General features: G+C 58.0%; 2 protein-coding genes across 5 annotated transcripts in view; one reads left to right on the top strand and one right to left on the bottom strand.

The window, feature by feature from the left end:
- Positions 1-6,060: 6,060 nt before the first annotated feature.
- Positions 6,061-8,085, bottom strand: LOC125328052. Of its 2 annotated transcripts, XR_007204518.1 has the most exons (3): positions 7,912-8,085; positions 6,656-7,378; positions 6,061-6,392 (listed from the first exon to the last, which is right to left on the bottom strand). XR_007204518.1 is itself a non-coding variant. In XM_048308238.1 (2 exons), the coding sequence occupies exons 1-2, from the start codon at positions 7,043-7,045 to the stop codon at positions 6,119-6,121; spliced, it is 657 nt and encodes a 218-aa protein (XP_048164195.1). In that variant the 5' UTR covers positions 7,046-7,284; the 3' UTR covers positions 6,061-6,118. The 2 variants fall into 2 exon arrangements, 1 of the variants encoding a protein (XP_048164195.1); XM_048308238.1 differs by lacking the exon at positions 7,912-8,085 and having other exon boundaries at positions 6,061-6,385; positions 6,656-7,284.
- The window catches only part of WT1 (WT1 transcription factor), a 34,941-nt gene continuing 24,070 nt past the window's right edge, over positions 7,323-18,193 (top strand). For 2 of the 3 annotated variants that reach the window (XM_048308236.1, XM_048308237.1), the window contains exons 1-3: positions 8,338-8,972; positions 13,236-13,358; positions 13,560-13,662. In XM_048308236.1, the coding sequence (XP_048164193.1) occupies positions 8,582-8,972; positions 13,236-13,358; positions 13,560-13,662 (617 nt within the window). In that variant the 5' untranslated portion in view covers positions 8,338-8,581. Of the gene's footprint in view, positions 7,399-8,337; positions 8,973-13,235; positions 13,359-13,559; positions 13,663-18,193 lie in introns of those variants that run through there. The other variant, XM_048308235.1, reaches the window with a different exon arrangement.

Here is an 18,193-nt window from a genome sequence, read left to right on the forward strand (position 1 = left end):
AAGCACTTGGGGGTGGTGGTTGACCAGAAGCTCAACAGGACCTGGAATGTGCACTCACAGCCCAGAAAGCCAAATGTACCCTGGGCTGCATCCAGAACACCATGGGCAGCAGGTCAAGGGAGGGGATCCTGCCCCTGTGCTCACTCTGGTGAGATCCCACCTGGAGCACTGCACCCAGCTCTGGGGCACCCAAATATAAGGACATGGACCTGTTGGAGCAAGTCCAGAGGAGGCCACGAAGATGCTCAGAGGGCTGGAGCACCTCTCCTGTGAAGACAGGCTGAGAATTGGGGTTGTTCAGCCTGGAGAAAAGAAGACTCTGGAGGGACCACAGCTTTCCAGTGCCTAAAGGTGCTACAAGAGAGTTGGAGAGGAACTTTTCACAAGGGCATGGAGAAGCAGGACACAGGGGAATGGCTGCACACTGACAGAGGGCAGGGTTAGATTTGATATTTGAAAGAAATTCTTTACTGTGAGGGTGGTGAGGCCCTGGCACAGGGTGCCTAGAGAAGCTGTGGATGCCCCATTCCAGGAAGTGTTTCAGGTCAGATTGGATAGGGTTTGGAGTAAATTGGTGTAGTGGAAGGTGTCCCTGCCCACACCATGGGGGTTGGAACGAGATGATCTTTGTAGCCATTTCCAACCCAAAGCATTCTTTGATTCTAAATATTGCTAAGAACTCAGCTTTCAAACTGCACACAATCCAATGTCTGCTTTTCTCCCAAGAACTTTCATGATTTGGAACTGTAGAAGCCCTGAATTTTGAAACAAATCACCCAGAAATATGAGATTTTTCATGCAAGTTAATCCACAAATAAATGTTAAAAAGAAATTATTGTGAAGATAGTCCTTCTTTGAAATATCTTCTTATACGAATTTAATATTTATTATCTCATGGGTGCATGACTAACTCCGTATCAGTAGGTACATAACTTCTACACTCTGAGATCTATCTAATGTCTACCAAAGGAAAAAAAAATAAATCATTTAGATCTGGAACAGTGATCACAATGGAAGTTTCATTTGCAAAGGATTGATGGGGACTTGAAGTGAGTATTATGTTTTGAATAAATGCACCATTGACCAGTATCAGATTTCCATAGGCTTTATCTTGTTTTTCCTAAGCAACTGCTCATAAAATTTTTTAATGTCTTGACTAGCATGATGGTGCTACTTGCAAATCTGTTCATAGAGCTATTAATCTATGATACTGCAATCTAGAGAAAGGAATCACACTTACTTGCTCATTCCTTTCACTATTTGATTTAAAAAACATAAATAACAAGTTGACAGGGTTCCTTTGTGCTTCTTTCTTTCTGACTAATATATGATAAATATATCAGGAAAGGTTTGTCAAGACATCACAAAGTAGGTCTTAGTTCCAATCTGAACTTTATTGAACTCTGCTTTCATGTAATAGGAAGAAAAACAAGCAGTAGATTTGATCAGTCTGTGCCCATGACTCAACAGCTACAGCAAACTCTTGGTGCTTTTAATTTCTGTGTCATAGCAGTACTCAGATGAATTTAGTGCAATCAAACATACATAAAATCTGAAGGGAAAGGAATGTCCTGCATCTCATGAAGAAGAAATTTGACTTCTAAGGCAAGTTCAACACGTGGGTTCCTTCCCTCCTCTCCTTTCTTCCCCCACCTCTCCCTGCAAGCTTCGTCTCTAACTGTCCCTGCATAGCTCATCTCAGCATGAGCTTTGTGGGACAGTGGCAGTGGGGCCAGCAGAGGCTGCAGCTGGACAGTGACAGTCACAATTGTGAAAACAGTGACAGCTGCAGCCCATCTGAATTCCACTTGATTCTGTGGCTTCTGTCCCTGCTTGCAGCAGATCTCTCTTGGGCTGATGCCCTAAAGCCATGGACTTTTCAGATGACCTTTCACACTCATGTCCAGATCAGATGTCCCATACCCACACAAGGGAGAGACTGCCTGTAAAGCTTTGGGTTTGACCAAAAGCCACATTGAGTGGGAGGCCTCGGAATTAAGAACTGGGAAACCTCTTGTTTCAGCTGGGGGTACATTTTTGCTGCCTGTTGCTTCCAGCCATCTAGATGAGTAAAATGAGCTTCTCTGCCTCGCATGTATTGCTGCAATCCACACGTATCAGTACGTGCAGTCCAGAGAGAGAAGAGACACACACACCTTCATGTAGCTGTGGCTATGAAGGACTGAGTTTGCTCAGTTTCTAAGGAAGCCGAAGGGCTGTGCTGGGGAATGGGGGCAGTGGAATGTCTGCCCAGGCTGTGAAGGAGCCGTGGGTGTTGGCTGTGCTGTGCTGCTGGGGCTGGGAGGAGGGACTCACCGTGTTGCAACAGCTCTCCAGCTCCAGCCCTGCCACCCCCTCACAGGTCACAGCACTGACACATCACACAGAGCTGTGCTGCAAAATGCAACCATCTGCCTTGGCTTACCCAAGGTCTCCAAGCACTCCACAAATACTGCTGGAGTCCCCCATTGTTCTGGCAAAACTGCTGTCACCCATTCCTCTGGGGTGTGCAGAAGGTACTGAACAGAACCCAGGAGCTTTTTGTTTTGTCTTCTGCTTTAGGCACTAGGCACATTGCCCCCACTGCTTGTCTTCTACACTCACCAGACATCTTCAGGCAGGGGATGTGCTTGGCCTTCCTCATTGCATGGTGCAAGTCCTGGTGGACTGACATCCTCAGGCACTGATTTCAGTGGGAACACTTGCTCAACAGCATTTTTAGTCAAGGGCTTACATGGATTAATTACTCTAAGGTGTGTAGGATGAGAACAAAACCCAGTGAAAAGGGGTTTAGATCCCCAGCTAAGACAGAGCAGCTGCTGGAGCCCTCTTGTTTTCCACTGAGGACAAGTGGTGAAGAGTGGATCTATGCACAGGGCTGCAAAAGGGAGGTTTGGACTTCGCTTGTGTTGTTAAAGTGTGTTTGTTAAAGAATTAAGTTGATAGATAAAAGGCATGGATGGTTAGTGTTTTGGAAAACGTGCTAAGGGCAATCTGCTGAAGAAACTGGTAGAGGACAATTCGTCTTCTGTCCCTGTCCTGTAATACCCAAGAGTTAGTGAGACCTGAGGCTGTGGGTGCTTTTCCTTACCCATGAGGTACAAGGGATACTGCAGTGTGTCCTCTTCAGCTGGAGCCTTTCTAATTCTTTTGAATGTAGAAATGTTTCGTTTACATTTCCAGTGTGTACTCATGCTCAAAGATGGTGTCCCGGGTGGCTCAAAGAATTCTTTGAATTGGTGTCGATGACAGGTAGTGCTACTGTTGTGTTTCTATATTATTACATTTAGAGTTCAGTGTGCCTTTACAGTGGGATCTGCATTCTATGACCTGAGAGAAATTAATTCCTTAGATCTCAGTTACCTTACACCCATTTACAATGTATGACATTTTAGAATATTTTTATTTTGTCCTGCCAAAATATTAATTTTATTACTTTCAAAGCCATTAGCGGAAATGACGAGAACGGACCGTATTACCTAAGAGCTTTTTTATCCCCAAAATTTCTTTTGTATGTAAGTACCAAATACCTATAAAAACCCCCTATGTAATAGTTTTAGCTGCTCCGTAAATATATCCCACTGTATAGCTAAGACTTTAAAAACGTCACATACTCCAGATCTGGAAGATGTTACTGATACCCAGCTTTCCATGAACTCCTATTCACCAGAACCCCGGCGAGGGCGGGACACGCAGGGCTGCTTTATGGCCCTATACAGCTCGGTGATTTATACCGAGCCTCGTCCTAGCAGCGCGCTAATAAATTTCCCGGAGCCCGCGTGGTACCCCGTTCCTGGCCGCAGCCTCGGCGCTGCAGCGGGCATCGCCCGGGGGCGGGCTGGGCACGGCGGCGGCCTCGGGGCCCCGCAGGTGCGGGAGGCGGAGCGGGGCCGCCCCCCGGGTTGAACGCGGGGTCAGGGCCGCCGTTCCGGCGGGGCTGGGCCGGGCCGGGCCCATCAATTTCCCGTGCTCGGTGCCTGCGTCCCGGCGCGGCACTAATGCGGAACAAATTGAGACATATCCTCTCCGTAATTAGTTCCAGCGTTTCCAAGATTTACGGTACAATAATGGCCCGAGCCCCGCCGGCCGGCCCCGGCCCGCGGCCGCTGCACGGCGGTCGCGGCGCTGGGGAGGCTGCCCCGGGCCGCGCTGCCCCGGCGGAGCGGGGGAAGAGCCGGGGCGAAGGGAGATGTACAGGACCCCGCGGGGCTTGGGGCTCCCCGCCGCGCAGCCCCGGTGCGGCTGCTCGCCATCGATGGCTGCTCGCCATCCCCGCGGGGTCCCCGCCTCGGAGGGACCGCAGCGTCCGACCCAGCAGTGCCCCGCTCCCGTCAGCGGAGAGACAGGGAAAGGTCACGCACCTTTGCTTCTCTGTGCATCGAAAAACCCCTCTTTTACCCTCAAAGGATAAACAAAATAGCCTCTACGCAGCTCGAAAGCGTTCCAGTGCCCCCGTCAGCCCGGACAGGGAAGACTGGTCCCGCCTTGCCGGCGGCTCCCGGCTCCCATGGTGCCCGCAGCGCTCGGCAGCGAGAAATGCGGGATTGGGCCCTCCCGTGATGAGTTCCTGCCCCTCTGCTCTCCGCGCTCCTGGAGATGCTTCGCAGCTTTGTTTCTGCTGCTCTTGGCACTTAAATAATCAAACTCTGATCAGTTACCTGAGTGAAAGGAGACAGATCCCCCTGCGTGCTGTGAGCGGCGTGAGCAGGAGGGGAAGGGCTGGGGATTTATCGCTGTTTCTGTCTGTCTCGACCACCTCCGAACCGCGGGGGGATCATTTAGGGGTTTAGTAAGAATTACCGGTCCCTTAATTACTTAGCAAGGCAGAGGGGAGCGGAACGGGAAAACGTCGGCTGGGGAGGTGCCGCTGCGGTGCTCAGGTTGAGGTAGGTTCCCGAGCTCGTTTTTCTCGGGATCGAGTGTGACTCTCAGTAGAATCATCCTCCTCCAGTTATTGTTTAATCTTGTAGAGTATGCCTTTGAGCACAATCGAAGATTGAGCATTATCAGGAATTACCACAGCCATGTAACAGCGGACAATGAAGCCTCTCAGAGATTTGGATCGGGCCGTGTTTGGAGGGGACAGGGCAAAGTGTTCCGACCGCCTCGGTCTGGACACTGACAAAGGAGATGCTGTCCCTGAACCGCCATCTCCCTGCCCATTGCTTTCAACTGGGCACCCAAGCCCGGACGCAGGCGCCCGGTGTTCGAGACCTGGAGCGATTTACGCCGGAGTATGACTGGAATCGGGATCGGGATGCCTGGGGAAGAAGCAGGCAAATGCTTCCTGCACGGAGGGAGCAGCTCCTCTCGGCATGCCGGGCGCCCCCGAGGGGAGCTGCTGCCAGCGCTCCCGGCTTGTGCTAGAGGAGTGCAGCGGGGCGGGAGATTCTTCTCTCTCCCTGGCGCTGGCTAGACGGGAATGGCTGCAGAAATCGGCCCTGGCCGTTTCCCAAAAGTCCTCAGCCCATCCCGAGATAGAACGGTCCGGGCTTTCCTCCCCCTCCTCAGGCTCCACCGCTGAGGATTTCTCCCGGGACGCCCCCGGAGTGCGTTCGCGGCGGGCGCGCTCCGTGTTCCGCACGGCTGAGGTGGCCCGGGAGGGCGCAGGTGCCGGCGCTCCGCGCAGCGCAGGGCTGAGCTGAGCTGAGCTGGCAGCCCCGGAGTCCCCCACCAGCCTCGCCGGGGTTTCTGGCAGCCGCGGGGAGGAAGGATGCGCTAATGGCCAAGGGGTCGTCTTGTTTCACTGCTGGAAAGTGCGAGAGGCGAAGATTTGGAAGGACTTCGGCAGTTCTTCCTCCCAGGTGGAATAATGCAGAGCTAAGTGATCAAGAAAACATTTTTCCCTTTCAAGATGATTTATCAAACTAGGTTATTTCAAGAAAAGAGAAAACTCCCATGCTAGCTCAAAAAACAGCCCACTATGGGAAACGCATTTTCTGTTTGCTCCTAGAGAGCTCTAGTTTTCATGGGAAATTAAATACCCCGCCAAAGACTTCCATTCTTGTATGTACGGTGTCCATCGCAGAGCCGGAGATCATAGAATCAATCATAAAATCGTTTAGGTTGTGAAAGACCTTTAAGGTACCGAGTTCAACCAACCTCATGTGTCGGTCCATCACCGAAACGCGCAAAGCCAGCAGCAGCCGCTCTCCCGATCCCGCACCTCCCCGCAGCCCCGCGGGGCCCCTGTGGGTCCCGGGCAGGGGGACACCGCGGTGTGCGGGAGCCCCGGTGCGGCCACAGCGGGAGGCAGAGCGGGAGCAAGCGCCGGAGCCCGCGGTGTCAGCAAGGTCAGCGCGATCCCTCCGCACGGGCACGGGCTGCCTTCACAAGTGCCATCCGAGGGTGCGTTAGTTTGCCGTGGACTCTGAAGTGGCACATCCTGTAAACTTAGAGGATGTTTAATGTCGGCAAAGATAATAAACAAATCATTCGCACTTACATTAGACGTAGATTTTTTGCAATAAATAGATGTATGCATCAAAAGAGATATTTTAAAAGGGAATTATCTGAAAATAGTTTGTGAAAAATTAAGTAATTCCACTAATAACAAAATCCGACTGTTATGACTAATTAGTTTTAGGAGAAAATTAAATTCTACTTGGTTACACCAATAAGAGCATATTTTAATTTCTTTTGTTAGAGCATTTACCCTTTGAATCTTAAAACATCTCTTGGCGGCTGGCGATGCTTGCGGTAACCTTTGATGCCTCGGGGAAAAGGAAATCCCGAAGTGTGCATTGTCACCGGGAAGCCAAGGGGCTCGGCGTGTCCTGCGGCAGGTGAACCTTCGCGGCGCCTCTGTCACTGTTGTCGCTGCAGAGGGGGCGAGTATGCGGGCTGAGCGCCGCGGGGGTGTCGCCGGGTGGTGGCCCCGGCGGCGCTTGCGGTGCCACGGTTCCAACAGCGCCCGGCGACAACGCGCAAGGGACAGGGCGGCCGGGCCGGCGCGACCCCGCGCACTCCGCGAGTACCCTGAGCCGGCGGCTGCCCCACGCCTGCTCGTAGAAGCAACACCCCCCACCCCCGGGTGATTATTCATTAGTAGTTCTGCAGGAAGGCGGCAGGATCCCCCTCCTTGCCTTTGGTGAGAGCGTGTCCTGCCCGCCGCAGGTACCGCCACGTCTCGCGGGTCTCTGCCGCCCGCCCCGGCGCTTCCTGCCTGGACAGCCGGTCTAAGTGGGCTCCCACACTGCCAGAATCACGGCACCCCTCGCTGCCAGGGCCGACCCGAACCCTGCCGTGTCTCCTGGGAGGAAGGACCGCTCGGGGATAACGTGAAAAGTGCCCTCGGGGGCCCTCCGGCCGCCGTGCCCGGGATGGACGCTGAGGAACCGCTGTCCAGGGGGCTGGAAAGGAAAGAGAGACTCCGGGGCTTCCCGGGAGCAGTGCCAGGTGAATCTCTCAAAAGCAGGTTACTCACAGCGCTGCTATCCTCCCCCGCCCGCCCAGCCGCTTCCTTCCCCCTCACACACAGGCAGGACGGAGGGACAGGTCTAAGGCCGGGACACACCGGCCCCGGGCCCCTTGCAAAGGGCGCCCACCCCTCCCCTCGCCGGCGGAGCCCTCGGTACCCCGGCCCGGCCAGCCCTGAGGGACGTGCCCCGGCCCTGCGCCTCCAGGGACAGGGAGCGCCCGGGCTGCGGGGCGGGGCCCCGGGCAGGCAGCCCGCGCCCCGCGGGAGCTCATGGAGACGCAGGTTCCTCCCGTAGCGGGAGAGGCACCTGGAAAGATAGTTTCCCCTCTCAGGAACGGGGTCCGCCCGCCCCGGGTAGTGTCACTTCCCCTGATTCCTGCAAGGGCGGAGGTTTCTCCGCGCGGTCCCCAGGGCCTGCGACCCCGCCGCCCTCGGGAATCTCCACGGACATGCACGGAGCTGGCGGGGGAAGTCGGCCAGCGCGTACTTACTGGCCACCTGGATCCCTCTCACAGTCCTGCAAGTCTCTCCTAAAGCGGAGGAAAGTTAGGGTGAGATTTAGTGGCGCTTGCACCAGAAGAAGGGTGGGAGTGATGTGTAGGGGAGATATATTCTCCCACAGTCACCTCTCCCCCTCCATCCCCGGCTCTCCTGTCTCTCCCCTCCCCCCGCGCGTCTGGTCCGGCTGGGTTCAGCAGAGCGGGCGGGGGGCAGCCCCTCGGCGGAGGTTGTGTGAATGGAGGATCGGCGTGGCTGACTCCTCCTCCCCGGCAAGCGCCTCTATTTGAGCTTTGCAAAGTTGAGGGTGAGCAGGCATCCGAGGTGAGGCGTGCGCGGCGGCTGTGCCCCCCTAGCTCGGGCATTCGTACAGACAGACGTCTACACACGCCCCCCGCACCCTGCCCTGCGCTGTGAGCGGGTGCAAGCCCGGAGGCGATCCTGGAGAACAACCTTTCCCTGTCGCTGTTGCCTGCTCCCGCAGGGCTGGACCCGGGGAGCTGCGTCGCGGAGCAAACTTCCCCCAAAGGGCTGAGCTCGCCAGCCTGGTGCCTGCAGCCGGAGCCGGCCTCCGGCTTGGCGGGCAGGGGCCAGGTGTCTTGGAACAAGTGCGGCCCGGGGGGAGACTGGCTGCCCGGCGGCAGGCAGAAGGTCTGCGAGCAGATGGGCTCCGACGTCCGAGACCTCAACGCGCTGCTGCCCTCCGTGCCCTCCCTGCCGGGCAACAGCAACTGCACCATGCCGGTGAGCACCGCGGCGCAGTGGGCGCCCGTCCTGGACTTTCCCCCGGGGGCCTCCTACGGCTCGCTGGGGCCGCACTCCTTCATCAAGCAAGAGCCGAGCTGGAACGGATCGGACCCGCACGAGGAGCAATACCTGAGCGCCTTCACCGTCCACTTCTCCGGCCAGTTCACGGGCACGGCCGGGGCTTGCCGCTACGGGCCCTTCGGAGCCCCCCCGCCCAGCCAGCCGCCCTCGGGCCAGGCTCGGATGTTCCCCAACGGGCCCTACCTGCCCAACTGCTTGGAGAGCCAGCAAGCGATCCGCAACCAGGGTAAGGGCCGCGCTGCCGGGCGCCCCGGGCTCGGGGGGCGGCCCCCGGAGGCGCCCGCTCAGCCCGGCAGGGCCGCGCCTGATGTAAACACCAAAGCCCAGTCTCTCTCCGCGGCAGCCGAGCCGGGTTAGGCGAGCCAGTCCTCCCTTCCCTCCCTGTGCGGCAGCCACGTCGCTCCCGGGAGTTTTAGGAACCACGAGTTGCTCGCCCCCCACCCCTCCTGTGGGGCAGCGGATGCAGCGGGCGGCTCTGCCAGGCGGGCTGGAGCCCCCGGCCCCCTCCCCGGGTTGGAGCAGCCTCTCGCCTTCGCAAAGGTTCGTTCGGGCCGGAGACGGCACAAGTCCTGGAATGGAGGTGGGGCCCGTGGCCCGAGACAATTCCCTCTGCATAGCTCGGGGGTGATGGGGTGGTGGCGGGGGTGAACCTCCGAAGTTCCTCCTGAATCCGAAAATCGTTGTCCGCACATTAGTGTTTTCAAGCCCCTTGTCAAATTAACCCCGGGAGGGCTGAATACCCCCGCGCCGGAGTGCACAAACAGGGGCGCCTTGTCGTTTCTTGACCGCATCTCCGTGGCCAGGACCGGCTGCGCTGCAACTCCCTGCGGTCCCCGGTGTTCTCATGGCGCTGAGAAGTTCCCGAGGGTTGAACGGCCGGGCAATAGGTCATCCGCGTGTGGCACGGGGATCAGTATCTAACCCTTTTCCTCCCAGCGCCTGCAGTATAAACATTTGAGGGTGCAAACGCGGGGAAGAAGGGAAAAGGGGCCAGCGTGCGGAGAACTTGTATGAGACCTCTCGGTCTTGTTCCCCCTCCTTCAGCTGGCCCCGGAGGGGCGGTGTGTCGTGGTTTGCCCCGCACTGCTCGGCCCCGGGGGAGTTTGACCGAGGGGAGTCGGGCAGCCAAGACCCCGCGACTCGGGGGACGGGGGATCGGCAGAGGGTGCGTGGCCCGGCCGGAGCGGGTTGGGTGGCCGGGGTCTCTGCTTTCAGCATGGCTTTCCCCGCGCCCAGCCCGCGGCTCGGCATTGCTGTGCCCCGCGGGGGCAACCGCGTACCCACAGAGGGGCTGGGACCGACCGTCCCGGGAGGGCCCGGGCGATTCGGGCTGCCGGGCGAGGGGCAGAGCAGAGGCCGAGGCCGGCGGACGCGCTCGGTGCTGGCCGCCGAGGGGTGGCCCGAGGCCCGGGCGATGTTTGCAGCGAGGGGCAGGGGTCGTTCAGCAGCGCGGCCGCACACGGACCTCCCCCGGGCAGTACCGGGTCGCGGTCCCGCTGCCACCCGTCCGCTGCCTTCGGCCCCCGGCCCCTGCCCCCGAGCTCCGCCCGGCGCCGGTCTCCGACGTCTGAAACCGCAGAGCGGGGAGCCAGGGACCGGCTGCCGATTCCGGCTGGGAAAGTGGGCAGCATCCCTGGAGCTGGGGAGAGGCTCGGCCGCGCCGAAGCCCCGGAGCCGCTGCGTGCCCCGCAGGGCCCCAGCTCCAGCTGCGGGACGGGAGAGGCCCAGAGCCCGCGGGGACAGGGACTCTGACGGGGACCTTTGAAAGACATTTGAAAGGATTTTAGACATCTGAGGGGATTTATAATCGCTGAGCGGAAATAGCGACGAGAAAGTGGAGAGAAGGGTGAGGGAAATAAATTCTGCCCTGAGTTAGCGAGGGACAAAATAGCTGCGACCCCGCGCCATCCTGACGCCCCTGTTTAACCACTCCGAAGAGGAACGGAGCCTTTAACGCCCCAACACACGGAGCCCAGGCTGGGCTTTCCTCGGGCCCGGCGCCCCGCGGGCCGTGCTCGGCCTGCGGCACCCCCAGGGCAGCACACACCCGCACAAACCCGCACCTGTGCGGGCCCGAGAGCCGGGGCCAGCGCACTGACCCCTGCGCACATGCCCGAGGATGAGGCCCTGCAGGAGCCTGGGGACGGCGCCGTGGCGGGCAGCAGGGACCGTGTCCCGGCTCCCTCCCGTGCTCCGCCAGGCCGGGCTGCCTCGCCGCGGAGCGGGGGGGTCCCTTCGGCTCGGGGCTGCCTCCCAGCACGTGTAGGACTGGGGCTTAGCCACAGCTATTTTCGGTGACAGGCAGAGAGAGGACTCCTTCGCCAAGGAGGAATTCGGCAAAGGGTGTTTGCTGCTTTTTTTTTTTTTTTTTTTTTTTTTTTGTGTGTGTGTGTGTATGGATAAAATGTTCTTGATTTGGCTCTTTTCAAGGTTGAATTCTTTTTTTTTTTTTTTAGACGGTTCCTCCGACCGTGGGAAAGACGCTACCTTGGCTCTGCGATGACATTTCTGCCAAGTCTGGGATGGGGTGGGGGGTAGGAAACTAAGGCTTTGAAACCTCTGCCCAATTTTCCTCTTCTCGTCTGCCTGCCTCTTTCATCCAGCTGGGCTCCTCCAACAACTGGATGCCTCCAGCGGGCCCAGTTTTCCAGCAGATGTACAACTTTCAATTATTTTCAGCACATTTTAATCAGGCCTAGTTCTGATAACGCCCTAATTAAAGAGACCTCACTATCGGCAGCTCGGTTCAGAACTCAACTTTCTTATCACATTCCTGAAGCTTTGGGTCAGGCAACACCGGAAAATGCGGCCAAAACCTCGTCCTGCTCCGTGCTGAGTTTTGAAGGTCACCGAAACTCTGTGGCGGGCCAAAAGTAACGTAGAAAGTGTCAGTGTTTTCTGAAAGTTAAAAAAGAGACAGAGGGAAACGGGAAAAAGGGAGTTGTAGGTTGAGCCTCTACCCTGAGGGCTGAGGGAGGAGATAAGGAGCGAGAAACAGCTGTGGGATGGGAGCCCGTAAGGTACCGGCCTGTCAACGCTGCTCGCGTCGCCGCGAAAGGAGCTCTGCTCGTAGGGTCAGGGGGATGTGAGGGACACTTGGCCAGGAACAAGCCAGTCCCACTCCTATCCAAGCCCCTCATTCTCAGGGCCGACTTAAAACCACTGCGAAGGTGAAGGTTTTAAAGTCTTCTAGAATATTTTCACTCCTCCCGTCGCTCCCTCCGTTTCTCCCGCTCAGCCGCGCAGGTTAATGAAGTCCTGTCATGTCGCTGGACCCAGCCTGTCTGCAGAGAGAATAAAACGGAGAAGCAACATTCAAATCCCTTTGCTGCCTCTCCGTTTTATTCTCTCTGAAACCCGCTGTGATTACGGATCGTTGGTGAAGCAGAGACCTGCCCAGCGCCGAGCACCCGGCACCGAACGGGAACTGAGACAGGGGCCTGCAAACAGCCCCGAGTACTCCCTCTCGACTGACAAAATCACTCTCCAGCCACACGCCCCATCCAGACGGGTCTTTGAGGGATGCCCGTGCTGGAATAAGCGGGTTAAGGGAGAGGAGTGTGAGGGAGGAAGCGCTCGTAGGGCCTTTGGTTTCTCTCCCCAGCCCGCGTCGGACTTTTTGTTTTGTTTTGTTGGGTTTTTGTTTTGGTTGAGGTTTTTTGTTTTGTTTGGTTTTGGTTTTTTTTAAGAGTGACTCTCGGAGGAGCTTGGTTCTCGGGGTAAATGCTGATGAGCCGAGAAGCCTCTGAGATAATATTACTTTGTAATTACTTTTTTAGCTGAAGTTGTTTAGCCAGCTCCAAGTCATTAATGAAAGTTGGTGTCCAAGCACCTGATTTACGATTCCGTGCTGGCCCGGGGTCAGCAGAGGTGGTCTCTTTCCATCTGAATCTGCTCGGTGTAGGAAACAAAATAGGCTGTTTATTATTTTGGAGAGCAATTTTCGCTGAAAGGAGGAGTTTTATTTTTGCACGTAACATTCCGCCTCTTTATTGCAGACTCTTCAGAAAGCTGCTCCTAACAAAATAAAAAAGGCGCAAGATTAAAGGGTAACTTCTAAACTGGAAGCGCCAGATGAGTACACTGAGCAGATGGGAATCTTCCTCTTTTAATATGAGCAACAATTAATGAAAACATTCTTTTTATTACCGAAGCCGATCTGTTCTCTTTAAACACGAACAAGACTTCCGACTTTCCGCCCCTCGGCCCGGGCTGGGTTCGGCTCTCCCCGCAGAGCGCTGCGCCCGCAGCCTTGCGATGTGCGAGTGCCAAGGGGGGCGGTGGCAGAGGGGACGGAGGGGCTCAGGGCGTCTGGCCCGGTCCTTTTCCTCAGCGTGGGCAGCCGCCCCGCGGGGGATCAGCGAGGTGCGGCAAACGCGAAGCGTTTCGAGCCCTGGGCGGTGCGTGGCCGTGGGTCCCCCTCGCTCGCTGTCCGCTCTGAGGGGCTTGGAGGAGGCTCCTGCTAATCCCGCTGCGCTCTCTCCGGCAGGTTACAGCACCGTGGCCTTTGACGGGACCCCCAGCTACGGCCACACGCCGTCCCACCCCGCCGCTCAGTTCACCAACCACTCCTTCAAACACGAGGACCCCATCAGCCAGCAGCCCTCCCTAGGTAATTCCTGCCTCCGCGGGGCCTGCATCGAAGGGCTCTTTCGGGCGGCTGGCAATCCGCAGGGACCGGCCCCAAGCCCCAGCAGGCCTGGCACAGAGCTGGAGCTGCCCGGACGGGGCCCTGGAGCCCCCGTTCAGCTCAGGGCAAGTGGAGGGGCGGCCGCTCGCCCCACGGGTTAACTCTGTGCTGCTCTCTCCGCAGGGGACCAGCAGTACTCGGTGCCTCCCCCGGTGTACGGCTGTCACACCCCGACCGACAGCTGCACGGGCAGTCAGGCTCTGCTCCTCCGGACGCCCTACAACAGGTACCTCCGCCGGCAGGGAGCTTTGCCTGCCCTCCTTGTGCGCGGGTTGTTGCTGGGACGCGGTCTCTCCCCCGCATGCCGTTCAAACCTCTTCTCCTCTTTGCAAAGAAACAGATTTATTCTTTCCCTTCTCAAAAAAAAAAAAAAAAAAAAAAAAAAGATTCACAAGTAAAAACCAAACCAAAGCAAGGCGAAACCCCCAACTCTTCCCAAACAAACAAACAAAACCCCAACAAAAACGAAGAAACCAACCAAAAAAAAAAAAACAAAGCAACATCCCCAAACCCCACAAAACGAAAAAAAGACGCCGCGCCTTCCGTCGCGGGTTCCGCTGTGTCTCGGAGGTTTCCCGGGCCGGTTCGCCCTCCCGAGCCGGGGTTGGCGGTGGCGGCGGCGCCGCTCGGCTCTGGCAGAGCATCCCGGCGAGATCGGGCACGGCGCGGCCGGCTCGGGGGAGCCGCGCTCCAGCAGCAGGTGCCGGCCGCCTCTGGGAAAAGGGAGCCGGGCTGCCCGCTCTCCTTGGGCCTGTCCCGTAGCTCACCGGTGCGCCGAATTTGGGGTTTGCTCTTAACCGCAGCGGGAGGAAGTGCTTGGGGCAGCCCAGCTGAGCCCCAGGCTGCAGGGCCCCGCGCCTCCACTCCGGTCCCGGCTCTGAGAGTCCCCGCAGCCCCGGAGCTCTTCCCCGAGGCCGGGAAGGTGTGGGAGCTCTGGCTGGTGAGCAGCAGCGATGGGCAGAGCGCGGTACAGGCAATTAAAACTCAGCTCCGTCCAAGGGCTTCGTCTTGCAGGCCAGGAGCCGTTCCGATGACTCCCAGGAGTGATAGGAACTGGCCTGCAGGGAGGTTATTTATTGAAATCGGGGCAATAAACCTATCGGATTTCCTTGCTGGGAGAAAGGTGCGTCTGGAGCTTTGCTGCAAGCAACGAAATCCTTTTGCCAACAGACGGGCCCGTGGCAAGCGCAGCTTCGCGGTTTGTTTTTTTTCAGTCTGGCATGGGGGCTGGGCGTTGGAGTTTTACAATGTGTTTAGTGAGTAAAAAAAGTTCCCCAAAATTTATTCTTCAACTTTTTGTGAACTTGGAGCCAGTCCCGTATCTCGGAGTTGCTAAGTAACTCTCGCACACAAAACAATATGCCTCTGCGAAGGAAGCCGCGAGCGGCTCCTCTTGTAGGCCGGTTATATCATCTCAGATTAATCGACACTGGACGTGAGACAACAAAATTCTGTCACTTCCAGAAGCCACTTCGCTAATGAACGTGAGTTGACGTCAAGGGAAGGAGGGAATGAGGTAATGAAGGAAGGAAAGAAGCCTATCCAGAGAGATTAGCTTGCAGAATAATTGGCGGGGCGAACTCCTGCTCTGAAGTGACAGAGATTGCTCGCCGCGCAGGGAAATCTATAAATATGGTTTGGAGGAGGCTTGGGGAGGGCAGCTCCGAGCGGCCGCGGGCAGCCGCCTCCTTCTCCAGTCGCCCCGGGGCTCGTCCTCGCCCCGCTCCTGGAAGCGGCAGCACCTGGAGGTGTGATTCCGATAGGAGAATGCTGATAGTGTCGAGAGCTCTATCTTCCATGTGCCTCCACGAGGCAGCGTCGGGCAGGGGGTGAGCACAGAGGTCACCGCCCTAACGCGGCCACCTCCCGCCCAGCGCTTCGGGACCCGCGAGTGGGCAGCGCTGCGTGCGCGACGGGGACCGATTTCCTCCCGACCTTCCTCCCGATCCTGCCCTGCTCCCTGGGAGGTTTACGGCTTACTCCAGTAAGATAAGGATTTAAGCCTTTAAACCTCACAGGAGCCAATGCTGATGTGTGGGGGTGTAAGTGAGGCAGAGCTTGCTCCCCGCCGAGGGCAGCCCCAGCTGCACAAAGCCTGCTCCCGCATCGAGGCCCGCACAGGTGGCTGAGCTCGGCGCGGCCTCTCCTTGTATCCTACCGAACACGTTCAAAACCGCCTCGCAAGTGTGGTCAAAAAAGTGGGTGAGTCGTTGCAGTACAGAAACGGGCGGGACTCATTTGCCACATCGCCAACGCCCTGAAAACGACCTCACTGTCCTTATCCATATTTATCTTGATTTGGCAAAATCGTGATTTTTTTCCCCCCAAGACCGTCTTTATTCCGCTGCTTCTTCTCGAAGATTTCTTTTGGTTTTCGCAGTTCAGGCCAGGTTCGACAGCTCTGCTTTGTCAAGTGATTGCTCGGTCGCCGCACCCGAGTGCTGGGGCTGGCGACCCTGCCCAAGCCTGCTGCGCGCCTCCCTGCGCACATGGCGCCCGCTGCGCGGAGTGCGCAGCAAGCGCTCAGGAGATGGTGCTCAGCCCCGGAATGGGGGGTTTGCCGTTCTTCCCACTGGCCGGGGACAGCGGGCGCTCCCGTTCGCCTTTAGCAGTGGAGGGGGGGATGTGGTGGAAGAGACGAGTTCGGGAACGGGCGGTGTTGTCGCCTCTGTCCCCGGCTGGATGCGGTGGCCGGTGTTTCCCTGCACCGTCTTTTCTCTGCGTGTCCCGGGACGCCCGAGCAGCGCTGGTTTGTGGTCCCTCGCCCACTCACCCCCGCCGAGGCTCCACCTTGCAGCGCCTTACAGGGGCGGCCATCCCTCCGTCACCCCCGTCCCGGATCCGCCGCGTCCAACAGGACCCGAGGGGTGATGCTTCGGCGGGCGGAGGTGGAGCGAGAGAGCAGAGGGAAAGGATGCAGAGGGAGTCACCTCCACCTGATGCTCCCACTTCCCCCTCCATCTCTCCAGCTGGGTGCGAGGGACCCTCCCGGCTCCCCCTCTCTCCGCGGAGCGCGGCCCCAGCATGGCCCGCGGGGAGCCGGGCCGGGTCGCGAGTGAGCGTGGGCAGGAGGGTCCCTCCGCCAGGACAGCTCCTGGCCCGGCTGCTTCCAGCCCGTCTACAGTGCGGAGGCACTCAGGGCTCAAGAGGCTCGCCTTCTCTCCCGTACCGAGGCAAAGTCGGGAAGAAAGAAATGGTTGAAAGATCGTAATTCTTAGGCCGAAAGCAAAACTATCTCTGAAATCTCTCGCCTCGGCCGCTACTTGCTCTCTGTTTAGAGCGTGGCCCGCTGCGCTGCCAAGGAGCCCCGCGCCTGTGGCTGGTAGCTGGACACGGATGACAAACCCGCGCAGACCGTAAGCGTGCGGTTGTGGGTCCATTAAAATGGTGATGCGAACTTTTCTACCTCGCACTGTTTAACGTAGTAAACATGCTCGATGTTGAAAATTTACTGTGAGTCACACTTGCAAAGACTTTAAAAGTGGAGGAGTCTCGGTTCAGATTATAGCTCTTTCTGTGCAGAGGTCAAGAACTCGGTAATACTGCAGTGCAGGCCAAAACAAACTCTATATGATCTACTACTGGTTTCCTTTTAAGTTCCCTTTTTGCTCAGTGTTGACTTCCTTTTATTCCACTCCAACTTACATTAATCCCTGTTGTAGAAATGTTTCCCCCCCTTCCTCTCGTTTCTCTTAAAAAGCATCTTTGTAATGAAAATAAGTTATTTTTAGTGTCTTCTTTGTGGCCGCTCGAAGGGCCAAGGATTCAGATTGGAATCAGTGCAGGCATATCCCTGGAGACCTCGCTTTCCTCCTCCTCATTCAAACCCCATCCAAAGCCGAGATTTTGAGCGGAGTTGTTGATTCCATGAGATCATCTCACGGTACTGTCAATAATAAACCATGGCGAGGCGTCAATGGCGTTAGGGACGTCCTGTTCTCTGTCACGTCAGATGCAAGATGTTCAATCCGAGCCCGTGCCCGGTGGCCCCCGGGAAAGCGGCAGACGGCGAGGCGTTCTTATCTTCGGGCTTAAGGGGCGCGAAGCCCGGCGGTGCCCACCTGACTCCCGCCCAGGGCCGATTTACCCAAAGCTCCGGCAATCCCGGCTTTTTCGAGATGAAAACCTCGCAGCTCCGTGGCTCAGCACAGGAAAGAAATGTCTCCCCTTGGCCGCTGCCGGCCGCAGAGATCGCACACACCCCACCTACAGCCCGTGGGAGGGGGTGCGAGTGCCGCTCCGTGGACATCCCGGTGCCCGGGTATGGCCCACCCGGGGCGGGCCGAGAGTCTGAAACGCGGCCCCGCTCGGCTTTGGCGCCGGGGGGCGGCCCGGGCTGGTGCGGGGTCCGAGGCCGGGCTGGTGCGGGGTCCGAGGCCGCGCACCTGCTCCCCCCACAGTCATTCCCCGGCTCCAGCCCCCCGCAGCAGGAGGACAAGGGGGGGCGAGGGCTGAGGGTCTCTCCTGGGGGGCCGCGCTCAGGAGACACCAAACGGGGCAGAGCGGGGTTTAGCGCAAGCAGCGGAGCTCCGCTCCCAGCCCTCTCCCAGCGCTTTCCACGACGCCCAGCCTGCCCGAAAGCCGCTCGGGGCTCCCTTCGGAGGCTGAAGCCAGCTCGGGCTCCGGCGTCGAGCCGCTGCCGGCGCTGCAGAGCCCGGAGCGGGGCGCGGCCGGACCGCGGGGAGCGCAGCGGGAGCTGTGGCCGGGCGGGCACCGGGGAGCGGCGGCGGCGCCGGGGCGCGGGCACCGCGCTGCTC

Source organism: Corvus hawaiiensis, chromosome 6 (assembly GCF_020740725.1).
Source record: "Corvus hawaiiensis isolate bCorHaw1 chromosome 6, bCorHaw1.pri.cur, whole genome shotgun sequence".
In the NCBI taxonomy this organism is placed as follows: Eukaryota; Metazoa; Chordata; class Aves; order Passeriformes; family Corvidae; genus Corvus; species Corvus hawaiiensis.

What these genes read in the sequence shown, in the direction of transcription:
- LOC125328052 (XM_048308238.1), bottom strand. Translation starts at nt 7,045, where the DNA reads ATGAATAATCACCCGGGGGTGGGGGGTGTTGCTTCTACGAGCAGGCGT. An exon ending in GATGTTTTAAGATTCAAAGG is followed by an intron (nt 6,386 to 6,655) that starts GTAAATGCTCTA and finishes CTAAGTTTACAG; the next exon opens with GATGTGCCACTTCAGAGTCC.